This window comes from Alnus glutinosa, chromosome 4, assembly GCF_958979055.1.
Source record: "Alnus glutinosa chromosome 4, dhAlnGlut1.1, whole genome shotgun sequence".
Taxonomy (NCBI): domain Eukaryota; kingdom Viridiplantae; phylum Streptophyta; class Magnoliopsida; order Fagales; family Betulaceae; genus Alnus; species Alnus glutinosa.
In genome coordinates, this window is record NC_084889.1 from 3,303,561 (window position 1) to 3,318,214 (window position 14,654).

The 14,654-nt window shown below is 35.5% G+C and overlaps 1 protein-coding gene and 1 pseudogene across 1 annotated transcript; one reads left to right on the forward strand and one right to left on the reverse strand.

Annotated features, from left to right (window-relative positions):
* Window positions 1–202: 202 nt before the first annotated feature.
* On the reverse strand, window positions 203–3,411 carry LOC133867448 (serpin-ZX-like; annotated as a pseudogene).
* Window positions 3,412–10,388: 6,977 nt separating this feature from the next.
* On the forward strand, window positions 10,389–14,642 carry LOC133865873 (protein NRT1/ PTR FAMILY 4.5-like). Its single transcript, XM_062302381.1, has 6 exons — window positions 10,389–10,546; window positions 10,695–10,776; window positions 10,850–11,067; window positions 12,732–13,178; window positions 13,299–13,423; window positions 13,640–14,642. The coding sequence occupies exons 1-6, from the start codon at window positions 10,544–10,546 to the stop codon at window positions 14,496–14,498; spliced, it is 1,734 nt and encodes a 577-aa protein (XP_062158365.1). The 5' UTR covers window positions 10,389–10,543; the 3' UTR covers window positions 14,499–14,642.
* Window positions 14,643–14,654: the final 12 nt, after the last annotated feature.

A 14,654-nucleotide genomic window follows, 5' to 3' on the forward strand; every position in this document is an offset into this window, starting at 1 on the left:
GGAAGTGGTTTATGAACAAGGACCTATAATTTATTAGTTAGGTCTTCACTTCTAAGACTAGGATAACTCTAATAAGAAAATACTCTGAATTAAAGATCTATTCCTGACTATACTACAAAATAAATGGAGAATTATTCTTTATTAATCTCCTTAATTATTAACTCCCAAGAAAACTTTACATCACTCACACATAAGTATTCATTCAGCTTTCAAGAGGATTAAGCACATGTCCAATCAACAGCACCGCTCGAGTGAGATCTTCTCTGACGATCATGAACAAAAATGGGTGGTCAGCCACAAAGTCTGTTGATACCAATTTTTGTCCAGTGACGTGGCATCATCAGAGACGTTCTTACGCCCGCGTCTTGGCCTGTAAAATAGTAAAGACCCGCTGGAGTTGACCGACGAAGCCTCCTCCAACGGTCAAGTCAGTCAGGTGTCTAAAGAAGGAGGGAGAGAGAGAGCTGGAGAAAAGTCGGTCCATCTAAAATAGATTCTAATACCCCCTTTTATACCCCTGTATGTTGTATGTCTATTTTGCCCTTGTCAACCACAAGACTCCACGTAGACGTCTGATATCATCTTTGACTTCATTTGACTAGTCTAATAAATACTGAATGTTGCTAGTGACCATAGATCAAGCCTCAAGATTCAATCCGTAGTCCGGGGTCCGAGGACTAATTGAAGGGCAAATCTGGCCCCACCTTGGAAAGGGGACAAATATTCCCTAACAAAGTCTATCTTATCTTCTTTAATGGAAGGTCGGCAGTAACGAAAGCTTAGTGTGACCAGAGACGCTGCAGATTCTGTGCCTTGTTCATTAACTTCAAGGAAGGATTTATGGAATATGTTTGAAACATAGATGTCCTGACCTTCCATTTCTGTTAGATCTGCTTCAGTACAGAAAGGCAACGCCAATCCTTCTTCTTTCAAAACATTTGAAGCTTCGAACCCAAAAGATATCTTAAACTTTGGGATCTTCAAGACACCCGCCACTTTCTTCATTTGGTAAGGGGGGTGGCGATCCAAGAACCCAGATTGATCAGAACTCACTCTCTCTACCAGAGCTGGCAACCCATCTTTTGAATCTGGAAGATACAAGTACATAGAAAAGCAACTCTTACCCTCACCTCGCCTGTAAGGGAGTCTAAGGACGTACTTCGAAGCCATCGGAGGCACTAACAAGCTGCTTCTCCTCGCTAGTCATGAATGGCACTTGAATCAAGCTCCCATTAAGAAGGTGGAAATCATCTTCTCCCGTTTCTGATGCGTCAAACTTCTCCTTCCAAGCTCCTTTGAAGCTGAGTGCATTTGCAAGGATGAGCAAGGTTTTGCTGTCAACAGACCCTCGAGGAAGAACCTAGCCTCTTTGATAAGCCCATTACCATTAGTTTTCTTTTCAACCCATGAATTGACTTCACTTGTCACTTCCTCAGCCTTCAACACCATGCCACCATCATAGATTCATAATAATGAAAAATAATACTGTTAGCATATCACACGTCCTAACTTAATTACGACTGCTTGAAAATTGAGGGGCCGTTTAGCATGCGATTTTGTGAGTTAAAAATGAAATGTGAAAAATATCATGTTTACAATTAAGTGATTTTTTTGAAACATTAGGATGCGTTACGTACGATTTCAAAGTACGAACTACGTACAATTTTATCAAACGCTCATTTGTGTTTTTCTAAATAACGTTTTCATTAACTGTGTTTTGTAATTGTTATTTTTCAAATCACAAATTTTGTAATCCCTAAATCAAACGGAGTACTGTATGCAAAATAAGTTAGACTACGTTAAGGGTTGCGATTTCATAGATAAAAAAGTACAATTTTAAATCAAATCACAGAAAATGAATTGCTTAAGAATTACGTTTTTAAAAAAATTACGATTTAAAAATGTAGAAAACTGCTTTTTCAAATCACAGTCAATGAGATTTTTTTTTGAAAATGTAAAATTTTAAAAGTTAATATGAGCATATTAAAGGCTAAACTGCGATTTTATCAATCACTTAACTGAATTTTTAAAAATTATTTATTTCAAATCACATATTTTAAAACCATACTTTTTCAAATTACAAATACAAACGGAAACTTAATTGAAAGAAAAGTAAAACATCGTGAGCACTTTTAAGTACAAAAAAATTTACCTCACCCTATCTTACTGATGACAATAATGTCAAGAGAAAAGTCAAACATAAAAATAAATATTTTTTCAAAAAGAAAAAGCTAATTCGGTTTCCTTATTTAAATACCACTTTTCTTTTTCTTTTCTTTTCTTTTTTTTGAAGTTAAATACCCCATTGTTAATAATAAACATAGGACGCACAACCGGTCAATATGACAAAATAATGAAGAAAGAAAAATTAGGCTCGGCAATTTTGACACGATCCGTGAATTTGACACGAACATTACAGGAAAATATAGGGTTTTTGTTTAGTTTATAACCCGTTTATGACATTTTTATGACCCGTTAACCTGTTTATGACTCGTTTATGACCCATCAACCTGTTTATGACATATTTATGACGCATTAATGACACATTTTTTACTAAATTAGTCAAACGAATTGACACGTTAACCCAACTAATTGGCACGGTAACCCAAATTGCCAAACCTACCAAAAACCACTTTTCACAAACAACTCCAGGCCTGAATAACATTAATAATTAACCTTAAGAAAGAGTTTAGTTTAGTTGCGCTGACCTTGGTCTGAAAATCCACACGAGCCAGAGAGGCCTTGTAAACAGTGTCCACGGCCTGTTTGAAAAAGGGCCTGAGTGACAAGGACCTCTCGAGCCAAACCCATTGGCGAAGGACAAGCGAGGCCCCCCGCTGGGACTGCCGTCGATCAAAACAAATGGTACGGGCTCGGAAGCGAAGACTTTGAGCTGTCCACTGGACTCAGCCCCGAGGAACGAGAGCAGCTGGTCCAGGGTGCTGCCCTTGGCCCCCGCCGCGACCAGGCTCAGCAACGCTTGGATCGACAGCGGCGAGAACACCAGGTTCGAGTGTTTGCCTTCTTCGCCCTGCAGTAGCCGCTTGGCCATCCCCAGAGCGAAGTCGGATTGGCCGCCGTTCAATCCTCGGAGGTCAATAGTAACCCGTCTATCGGACTCATACTGTCGCCCGCTCCTAGTGCTCATGGTGCTTGAACTGCATGTGGCAAGGAGATTGGATCTCGTTTTGCTCTGACACCAAAAATTTGACGCCTCCTGCAACTTTGAAGCAACCTCCAGAAAGCTCTGTACGTAGTTCCTACCGAAATTTCTCTAGAATTTATTGTCCACTGATCGAGTTGATGAGAATCACAAACTGGGGAAGAAGAATTACTTATATAGAATAGCACTCCTTATTTTGAATGGGAAAGGGAAAACCAAACCACCGACTAAAACAATCCTTATTCGACTAAAACATTCATAGATTTCTTCGTTTTTCCCATTTTTACAAAAGGTGCATGGATCGGCAATTGTTATGTACGTTCATAGCTTTAATGTAATGAGATCACATGGAATGGCATTTCGCGCATGCAGTAGTAGAGAAATGTTTCTCTACACTTTGTAGGCAAAGTCCTACGTCGTATTTAGTTTTTTTTTAAAAAAAAAAAGCAAAAAACAAAGTGTGTGTAAAGTATGTGCAAGAAACATTTCTCAAACTGATAATAATATTTCAATTGTGCATAGTGGTAGTCTTTCAATTGATGTTGTCATTTAAATTGACTAGGAGAAGGGCTATGTGGATCAATATCTTCCAAAGTATTGTTGTTCTTGTAGGAGATGTTATTGATCACCTAGTTTGTAAGTTATCTTCTTCGAGTCGTGTAATTCTTTTTATTTAAAGAGTTGAATGTAATAATAAAAGATATGCAAATTTAATCCACAAACCTTATATTTGAAAATATCGGTTCCCTCAGAATTTAAAAGGTCTAAATTCTCTTAAAATTTGAAGTCTAAGTATTCACGTAACATTTATACTCAGCTCCAATTATGGGTATCGATCTGTTGATAAAAAAAAATTATGGGTATCTGAGAATCATTTAAAGAAGCTTTGATCTAGAAATTCTTTCAAATTTCCCTCGATCCTTTCCTTTGTTCAATTCATTAATTACAGCAATTCCTTTGTAGAATCAGTCCGTGACTACTGCTCTCACTAATTCATCCTTAATTGGTTGCGAACCAAGAAAATATGTTGTTTCTTTTTCCCAACCACGATACAAGTCTAGATATTCATCAAATGAAACATTTTTCTAAATTCATCTCAAAAACTCCACATGGTAGGTTGGATCCATAAAAGTTACACGATGCAATATTCAATTATAGTATTTGGTACAGTCTACAGACGAAGGAAAACATTTTACAACATATATGCATGCCTGCTAAGCACTAATTTCAGAAAGAGACTGCATAAATGTATGAATTTGCCCTGAACGAATGTTCCCATATCCATGGCAGCTTCTTTCTGGGTGCTGAATCATCAAGAAAATTCGAAAGTCTTTCTAAGCTTTGGGCAGATTGAATAATATTGCACATGTCTCAATTGAGTGTCCATGCAGGTTTCATACACATGCTCTTCACTGTTTTGGTGTTTTATTCGCCTTATGCGGACCAATACTTGGCTTTGTCTAAGGTAAAGAGGACCGAAATTTTTTTGATTCCTTTGTAGTTAAAAACACATCCATTTCCTGACTGGTGTAGCGAGTTTTGGCACTATTTTTCTTAGTTTTAAGTTTATTGTTGGGGTACTCACATCTCTTAATTATCTTAATTGAAACGTTACCCTGCTTTTGTTGATTGAATGTTGTACTTTTTTTTTAAAAAAAAAAAAAAAGAAAAAAGAAAGAAAGAAAGAAAAAAAGAAGAGGAAGTTCACGGAGATCTGAATTAATTAGCGCTCTGTACAATTTTTTTTTTTTTTTTAGCACAACGAATATAGGAAGAAGTTAAAGATGATGAGAGGAAAGCCACCAATAACTTGATGCAATAATTGATGGAGACGATTGACGAAAATGCCAATTCTTCCTAAATGATTATACGTGGGGGGGTTGTATGAAATTTTTTACAAGTCAATTTGTTGAAAATTTTTGTCCTCAATTAAAATAAATAATAATAAAAATAATAAAAAAATCTATCGTAGGTCCATTGTTAATTTGTTGTAGTGGAAGTGAAAAAGTTAGAAGTTCCAAATTTTATTCAGAAGTATATATGTGTTTTAATCCGTGACAAACTCCTATATATATATATATATATTAGAACGGTTAAAACTCTTGCAGCTCACAAAAAGAAAGATTAATCACCATTAATGATAAATTTGTGTTCAATATGGAAACTATCACTAATCAATCTTACAATCAAGATGAATTCAACCGTGATTGGGAGTTTCAATTCTTATTAGAAAATTTGATTACAAATCAAATATATATTATCTAATCAACCATATATCAGAAATTATTGTCGGATTTTCAATATAATCCAATCAATCCCTCCATATATTATCTCGTGGGCACGGTAAGTATTGCAGGAGATCTAGAAGCTTGCCCCAAAAACACTCACAACTAAAATCAACTACTTTTATTTTGACTTTATTCGTTTGCGAAAAATCATGTGATCATCCAGGCGATCTACATTATTTGTCTAATTTATATTACGAAATAAAGTAATGTTACATGCTTAACTTTCATTCAACTCTCATTCCACTTGACTGATGTAAATAAATATAGAATATAAGACTTTACATATATATATATATATATATATATAGAGAGAGAGAGAGAGAGAGAGAGAGAGAGAGATGATTGGCAGCCACACCCACGTACCACTCCTCACCAGTTACCACCTCCCTTAAGGATGATTTCTCAAAAAATAATAAAAAACACATGCCACTTAAGGGAGGTGGCGAGGAGTGGTATGTGAGGGTGGCTGCCAACCATTTCTCATATATATATATATATATATATAGACTATGAGACTTGTTATGGACAATTCAACACCTTCTCTCTCTACTTGTTATAAAGAATTTGATACCTCTTTCGTAAGGAAACATAATATGATAATATTGTACGTTCCAACCGTCTTACCTTCTAAGTTTTCAGCATTTTCTTCTCTCGACAGTGAAACACGTTACTAGACCGATGCCTACAAAAATTTAGGGTATCTATAATGGGGTGATTTTTTGTGACTTTCTTAAATTTTTTTCCCTAAATATACAGAACAGAACCACTTACAAAGTGTCTATTGAGAATATATGCTATTATACACGCCTACAAAAACGAGACAAAGAGAGATGTTCTAACTCTCACCATTGCACACTATAAAGTTCAAACGTTATATTCATTAGTACGTTAATTATCATTAGTGTGTCGTATTTTTTTCTTTTTCTTTTATTTATTTTTTTTATTATTATTATTATTAATATGCAAGTGCTTGTGCGTTGCTCTCTTGGGCGGCCAAGTGTGGGCACCCAATATTTACTTCATATACATTTCTTTATAAGTTTGCTACAAAGGACAATGATAATATGCCAAAAATCTTAATTTCCATGCATGGAAGGCAATGGGGAGCTGGATGCCTCCCTTTTAACAAACCCACATATATTTATAATTTATATTACTCACCCAACTGTCGTCTACTTCAATTTCAACTTGTAAATAGTCGTTTTCCTATGACCAAAAAATATTTATTAAGACACTTAATTTTGTATTAATTAGTTTTAGGATCTTAATTAGCTTCCATTCTTTCTTTCTTTTTTTTCTTTTTTTTTTTTTGACATGTCCACATAAGAGGGGATGAGAGATTCGAACTAGTAACCTCCGCTTCATGAGGCATGGTCTCTAACCGATTGAGCTACTTCTTGGAGACAATTAACTCCATTATAGGGAGATAATTTTCCAACTTGTCTTGTTGCGTGTGCCTCAAAATTAATTAATAACCTAATCAGCTAATTGTCCACACCTTAATTACTTAATTACAGGCATTTCCCATCTTCCCAAAACATTTAATTAGCTTCAATTAATAAGAAATTGTTGGTTTAATTATTTAATTATTATTTTAATATTAATAAAATTGAAAGTAGATATGAATAAAGAAATTATTTAATAAATCAAAACATTTTAGAACATGTGAGGGGAATATCTTATGATCAGAAAGCTAGGAATGAGACTGACTGGAGGGGAGGAGTATATATATTTAATTATTCTAACTAACAAGCAATTTCTAAGGTCTTTTCCTACTTTCAATTTGTGCAATATCTCTTTCCCCTCCTCTTTCCAAAATTACCATTGGGGTTACAATGTCCTCTTTTTGTAAAAAATGACAAAATTACTCTTGATAAAAAAACAAAAATAAATTTGAAGCATAAGGGACATTTTACTTGTCAACTGTTTGATTTAACTTTGAATTTAGACAAAATGGTTGACATTGCCAAAAAATTGAAAAATAATGATCTTACATTGACACTTTTTAAAGTTTAAGAGTATAATTATAAAAATAATAAAATATATATCGATAAGGGGTGGTAAGTGACGGCTTTTCTAAAATAATAATAATAAAAAAAAAAAAAAATAAAAGAGACTAAAATTCAGAAAAAAAGATTTTCCTTTTCTTTTTCTAAATTTTTTATCAAGTGTCTTTTTGTTATTTTTTTGGGCAAAATGGGACCTTGCAATTTCATTGGTAGTTTGAGAGAGAATTGCACAAATTGAAAGTCGGGAAAGACATTGCAAATTGCGATAATTAGAGGAGAGTAGATGTACCTTCCAATGAAAAAAAAAAAAAAGAATTAAAATGTGATAAGACATGAATCCTGTGTTCAATTATTTCAAATTGTTTAAACTATAATTATATGCCGTCGGGTTTTGATAACACTGCTATTGTCAACGTAATGTTGCTGGCCATACCATCATCACGATTCCCATTACTATTAAAGTATTCTAAATAATGTCACTCCTTTAAACTACGATTTTTTATTTTTTTTATTTTTTTTCTGTTATCTTTAAATTAAACTACGAATTTGCAAGTTGACCTATATTTAATTATGTAGGGGCCATTTACCTAATGAAACATAATAAAATAAAATAAAAAAGGAAGTAAGTCTTAATCTTACACAAATTAGGACCCACTAGCTAGGTGCCAGGAACTCCAAGCCAGCATATTGGGATTTTTTTTTTTTTTTTTCAGGTACGAAAATATGAAATTCAGAATGTTAAAAATAATTTAGCTTCTAAATTTTTTAAAAATATATTTTAGGTTTTTTTTTAAAAAAAAAAAAAATTGTTAATGATGGCCCCCGCTCCGATCGACACCTTCAAAATTAAGTTCTTAATTCCATCCGCTCAAATAGGGGACGTTTCGGTACGTAATCAAGCGAGACATGTGATTCAACAAATATATGTGTTTATAATCTGTGAAAGTGACGACATGCATGTAGTATTATTCTTAATCACACACAAATATATATATATATATGTTTATAATCTGGAAGAGGGAAGACATGTAATATATATTATTCTTAATCATACATTAATTTAATTAGGCCATAGAGTAGGGGAAGAAAACATGCATGTCTCATTTTAATCAAATTAATGATGACCATATATGCATGTATCATCCATGCTGATGATTACAAACCGTAATGGCTACGTAGGAAAAAAAATAAAAATAAACTCAAATCAGCTGTAGTGACAGCTAGCCTCTAAAAGTAGAGGATCGAGGAGAAGAAACATGGTAGAAATGCAACTTAACATTGAAAATTCACTTGATAAAAGATAACATATATGTTACATAAATGATTTTGTAAACACGCAACTAGATAATTTGATAAGTTTAAAAAAATTTAGACATTTTTAAACACAAAATTTTGGATTAATTATTACACTTTATTAATTGATCACTCTTTAAATAGAAGACTACATGAATCAAACTAAAAGACTTGAAGATAAACACCAATAAAGAACGTACAATGGAAATCTACTATTAAATAACTTATGCACCGTAGTGCTGCAAGTAATTAAAAGACTCTGACTTAGAAGGGTAACTATAAATATCTTTATTTAATTAAACTACGACTACTCTAAGATAAGATACAACAAAGATAACTGCAAGAGTTTTATAGAATGTGTTTGTGAGTCATGTCAACATCTTCTAGTGTAGAATTCTACTTTCATAACAATATATGAAAAAAAAAAAAAAAAAAAAATGAAGAAGAAGAAGATAATTGGCAATACAAGACAATTTATAGGAATAGAAACAAATTTAGATTCATGAATTCTTATTTATTACTCTAAAAATTAGGAGAATCAAATAGTACAAAATATAGGAAAAGATATGTGCATGGCTATTTTGAGAGAGTCGTGATTTTTAGAATACAGTAAACTGTTTTGTAAAAAATAATAATAAACTTTCCTTATTTTATTAGTTAAAAAAAATAAAAAAATAAAAACCTCTGATCCTCTTTTCTCCTATTTAATATTTAGGATAATAGTGTCTTAAATATATAGGCCAGGCTGATTTTCTAATAGTTCGTTCAAACTTCCACTTCAAATTTGACCACCATGAACTTAGTACTGCTGAAACGAGATTCAATACCGGCGAAAGATGTCTGTTCATCAACAATATTGGAGCCACGAACAGTCTATATATATAGAACAAATAGTTATCAAAATCCTATTATATATAGTTTGAATTAAGCTATTTTACAGCACAACCAACACGTGTTTACCTGAAAATTGTGGGACTCTTCTGCAACTACGACTGCCGGGAGTGCATCCATACAGCTCAACTCCTCTCTTGGGCGCCCCATATATAGAATCACTCGCTTCTTATTCCTCAATTTATGTCTCTCCAAAGGAAATGCGAACGTACAACAAGTGTCAGCAGATAAAGCATATTAATTAAGTTAAACTGCACCAGGACGTACGGTGGTGGTCTAGTGGTACGTATTTGGGCTAATTCCTAACGATTTGGTGGGTGAAAAGTTTTAAGCGCGTGAAATTATTTTTATACCATCAGCTTGGATGTTGCTATCTAGTGTTGCTAGGTTAAGCTATAGCTCAACCAGTTAGAGCAAGCGCCTGCTGTTTCTTATCGTCTAATCCTCCTTATGTTATTGGTTTCAAGTGGATAAGAACTATTATGGTCACGCTCAAATAAAATTGTCACTTTAATTGCAAAAGAGAGGTTAAGATTCACAACTATACAAGGTGCCTGCCTATCTCGTTTAGTCATTTGCTATGTAGCAGTTGGCAGTATTCAGATCCATTCCGCTGGTTAGCATATAATTAAGTAAACACATGAAGTCAACATTTCCTACATTAAAAATGATCTTTTCCTGGGGTGATCGACAGAGCGGGGTCTCATTGAAAAAGAAAATGAGTGAGGGAAGATGCCATTTGACGCATGCACTACTGTTGCCAATTATGCAGGATTAATAGGACATCCTCTCTATAAATAGTTGAAGGTATTCAATCTAAAATGCACCATTGAGTGATCAGAAGCAAAAGTTTCCTTTTTTTCTCTTGGGTCAAAGAAGATACATAGCTTCCCAACACAATGGTATATATCCTCTTAAGCTTTTCTTGAGTTCTCTAACACATGGCCATGCAGGATTCTCTTCACTGTTCTTAAATCCATGCATGCCTGCAGATTTTCTCTTAAGCTCTCTCCATTGCTTTGTTAATGTCTCTTCTTGATCATTCGACAGGGCATCTGTAGAGATGTTAAAACCAAGCCTCATGGGCAAGAAACAATGCTAGGAGGAAATCGAGCTGTGCTTTTCGTATACGGTAAATGTTTTTATCTTTGACTTATGGTCGGTTGGTTGGGCTTTTTTAACAGTGAATTAATTGATCGATGCAGCTACCGAGGGACTCGAGAACATGGCGTTCATCACCAATGCAGTGAGCCTTGTAACTTACTTTTACGGGTATATGAACTTCAGCTTAACAAAATCCGCCGCCACGCTCACAAACTTCATGGGGACTGCTTTTTTACTTACACTCGTTGGGGGATTCATCTGTGACACCTACTTGTCAAGATTTAAGACTTGCGTGCTGTTTGGACTCATAGAATTTTTGGTATGTACGTTCTTTCTTTCATATATATTCTAGCTATAGCCTTCTTCTCACAGTGGTAATTAAGTACAATAAGTACTGCCTTAATTAGGATAAAAACAAATAAGAACAAAACAGGTTAAATCACCTCTTATTTAAAAGCTTAAGCTTAATTATAGAATGTATAAATGTTAATTTAACTTGATATTAAAACCAACGCCCTCAGTTCGAACCGTGAGACCAAAAGGAGAATTAGAAAGCAAAACAGGAATATAAACCTTACATGTACAACTTATTTTTCCCAGGCTCTGACCCTTCATTGGTAGAATAGAAATTTTCAATAATTTTGTTACTCGGATTATTAATAATTTTAACGGCAAATATGAGAGAGCCCTATAAGACTCACTTGCTTCCTCATGTGTGGGTAAGTGGCCTTGTAAGAATTTTCAAATTTGTTATTCAATTGTCCAAATGACTAACCATCTAAACAACAAATTTTAGAAGATCAAAATCTTAATTTAATTGGCGAGCTAGGCTGACACTGGCTATCTACCTACGGATTTGGATTGCCCCATAGCCTAAAATCATTTTGAACGGCATAATAATTGAGTCAACAACAGACAAAAGATTATAAATTCTTAGTTTAATATCATCCAAACACAACATGTTGAGTAGTCATAATTTATAGACCCACCGGCCGGGTAGTAGGTTCGATCGGTGGATGTCGTTTTGTGGCTAGTCATTGTAATATTGGCTTAACAAACTTCCAAATTTTCAAATTCAATTAATCCTTTCTTCTTCTTTTTTTTCTTTCTAATTGATCGAGAAAAAGGGTTACAAGTCGATCGTTCCCACTTTAAAAATCAGTCATTCTACATATCTCAAGTTAAATCTCTTGTTTTCTTTTTTACGATGCCTTAGAATAAATCATTACTTTCCAAAAGTGAAGACACTTTGATACTTTTTCAAATTATCATTCTCTCTTTTCTAAAAGGATATGTTCATAAAAATCGTGTGCATCTTTAATATACAAATAATGATATTGTAGAAAGTTTTCTACTTCTATTAGTGTCCTTTATCATAGATATTTCTAACTATTAAGCATGTGTTCTTGACATATGAGAAGTACATATTTTTTAAATTGTATGTACTTTTAACATGCTTTTTTAATTACTTAAAATGCATATGTCACTTTTAGAAGCTGGTTTGTATGAATTTTTTACGTACAATCTAGTTTGTAAAAAATTTGTGTCCATAAACAAATACATAAACAAAAGCTTTGCAATCAAAGTAATTCAACAGAAAACAAAATCTCACCAATTACAAATGACCTAAATTTTACAAAGCTGCCCTATTGCAATAAGGCAGCCCCATGTAATAGTTGAGGCAAGCCTTACCTGCTTGGGAAGTCCGAACAAGTGGGGTCTAAACTGCCCTGCACATCTGCCCAAACTACAATAGTGCAATTTCATGTGAGAGCTGAGGTGGGTTAATTCTACTTGTTTGGCCAAATGGTCAAGTCCTCCAAACAGGTGAAGTTCAAACTGTCCGAATACCTGTCCGAATATATGGAACTTGTCTCGTCCATGTAAGATTTCTTACATGAAACAGCCTTATTACACAGGATCGGGATTCTAAATTTTTAGTCATCTATCTGAGTTGGACTCATATGATTTATGCTTATGCAGGGATATGGCCTACTAACGGTGCAAGCACATTTCCACCAACTAAGGCCCTTCCCATGCAACGATGTTGCCTCAAACCTAAAAAACACATGCGAGGCCGCCGATACAAGCCAAACGGCATTCCTTTTTGCTGGCCTATACATGGTTGCCCTTGGAACCAGCGGGGTTAAGGCGGCGTTGCCAGCCTTGGGAGCCGACCAATTCGGCGAAAAAGACCCCAAGGAGGCAGCTCAACTGTCAAGCTTCTTCAACTGGTTCTTGTTTAGCCTCACCATTGGAGCTATAATCGGCGTCACTCTTATCGTATGGATAACCTCCAACCAGGGATGGGACTGGGGCTTCGGTATATGCGCTGTATCGGTCCTATGTGCATTGGTTGTTTTGTGCATGGGCAAGTCATTATACCGGAATAATGTGCCCATGGGAAGCCCACTACTTCGCATTCTGCAGGTATCTACCTAGTACTACACCAGATTGTTCCTTTCCAGGTCCATGGGAGACCAGAACCGAAAGCTTTTATTACAATTTTCGGGAAATATTAATTAATACTCTTTTGTCCTTAATTCTCAGGTGTTTGTGGCTGCCATCCGAAACCGAAAACTTCCCATTCCAGAAAATGCAGAGGAATTACTTGAGGTTCATGGCAAAGGAACAAGCATACATGATGAAATTCTGCAGAGAACAGAACAATTTAGGTATGTTATCAAATTTTCAGATCAGAATTTCTTCAAGACCCACTTGGCTGCCGAAGCAAGTAAGCCTCGCAGACCCTTTCTGTAGAACTATCTGATTTGGACCGCCAATTACAATAAATCCTTATCCCAAATTTTCAAGGCTACCTAACAGTAATTTTTGTAAGTACTTCTAAGTGAAGCTTATAAAATATATAAACACACCACTTTATTTCACAGATTTTTGGACCGGGCAGCCATCATTAGGAGCACCAATGATGCATCAACCGCAACCAAGCAAGGACCCTGGAGCCTGTGCACAGTGACACAAGTTGAAGAGACAAAGATTCTAATTCGCATGCTACCAATTATAGTTAGCACCGTATTCATGAACACATGTTTGGCTCAACTTCAGACATTCTCAATCCAACAAAGCACAACCATGAACCCCTATATCCTGGGCTTTAAAGTGCCCGGCCCCTCACTCCCAGTAATCCCCCTACTGTTCATGTTCGCTCTTATTCCATTTTACGACCGGGTTTTTGTCCCACTGGCCAGAAGAATCACAGGAGTTCCCACCGGAATTCGACACCTCCAGCGAATTGGAATTGGGCTAGTGCTCTCGGCTATTTCCATGGCAATTGCCGGAGTCGTGGAGACCCGCCGCAAGTCTGTGGCTATCCAACATAACATGGTCGATAGTGCTGACCCTTTGCCAATGAGTCTATTTTGGCTGGGTTTCCAATATGCTGTATTTGGAGCCGCAGATATGTTTACCCTCGTTGGGCTGCTAGAGTTTTTCTATGCAGAGAGTTCAGCTGGTATGAAGTCACTCAGCACAGCCATTTCATGGTGTTCAGTGGCTTTTGGGTACTTCCTGAGCACAGTGGTGGTGGAGGTGGTAAACAAGGTGAGTGGTGGGTGGTTGGCCAACAATAATCTGAACAGAGATAAGCTGAACTACTTCTACTGGTTCTTGTCAGGGTTGAGTGTGGTGAACTTTGGGGCCTATTTGGTATGTGCATCTTGGTATAGATACAAGGTGGTGGAAATGAAGCAAGATGATGCTGAGGGAAAGGTTGAAATGTCCAGAGTTTAGAGATGTTAAGATAATGCTATTTAGTAGACTATTATGTGATTGTCATAAGACTGGAATGACATGACAGTAAAAATCAATCCTTAGATCATCCCACCGTACGACAATTATATAGCAGTCTACTAAATAGAATTACTCTTTTCTTAAGGTTGTCTTAGT

Excerpts from the sequence above, each read along its gene's own strand:
- LOC133865873 (XM_062302381.1), top strand. Across the intron at positions 10,777-10,849 it reads AGCTGTGCTTTTCGTATACG|CTACCGAGGGACTCGAGAAC; the intron begins GTAAATGTTTTT and ends TGATCGATGCAG. Across the intron at positions 13,424-13,639 it reads CAGAGAACAGAACAATTTAG|ATTTTTGGACCGGGCAGCCA; the intron begins GTATGTTATCAA and ends TTTATTTCACAG.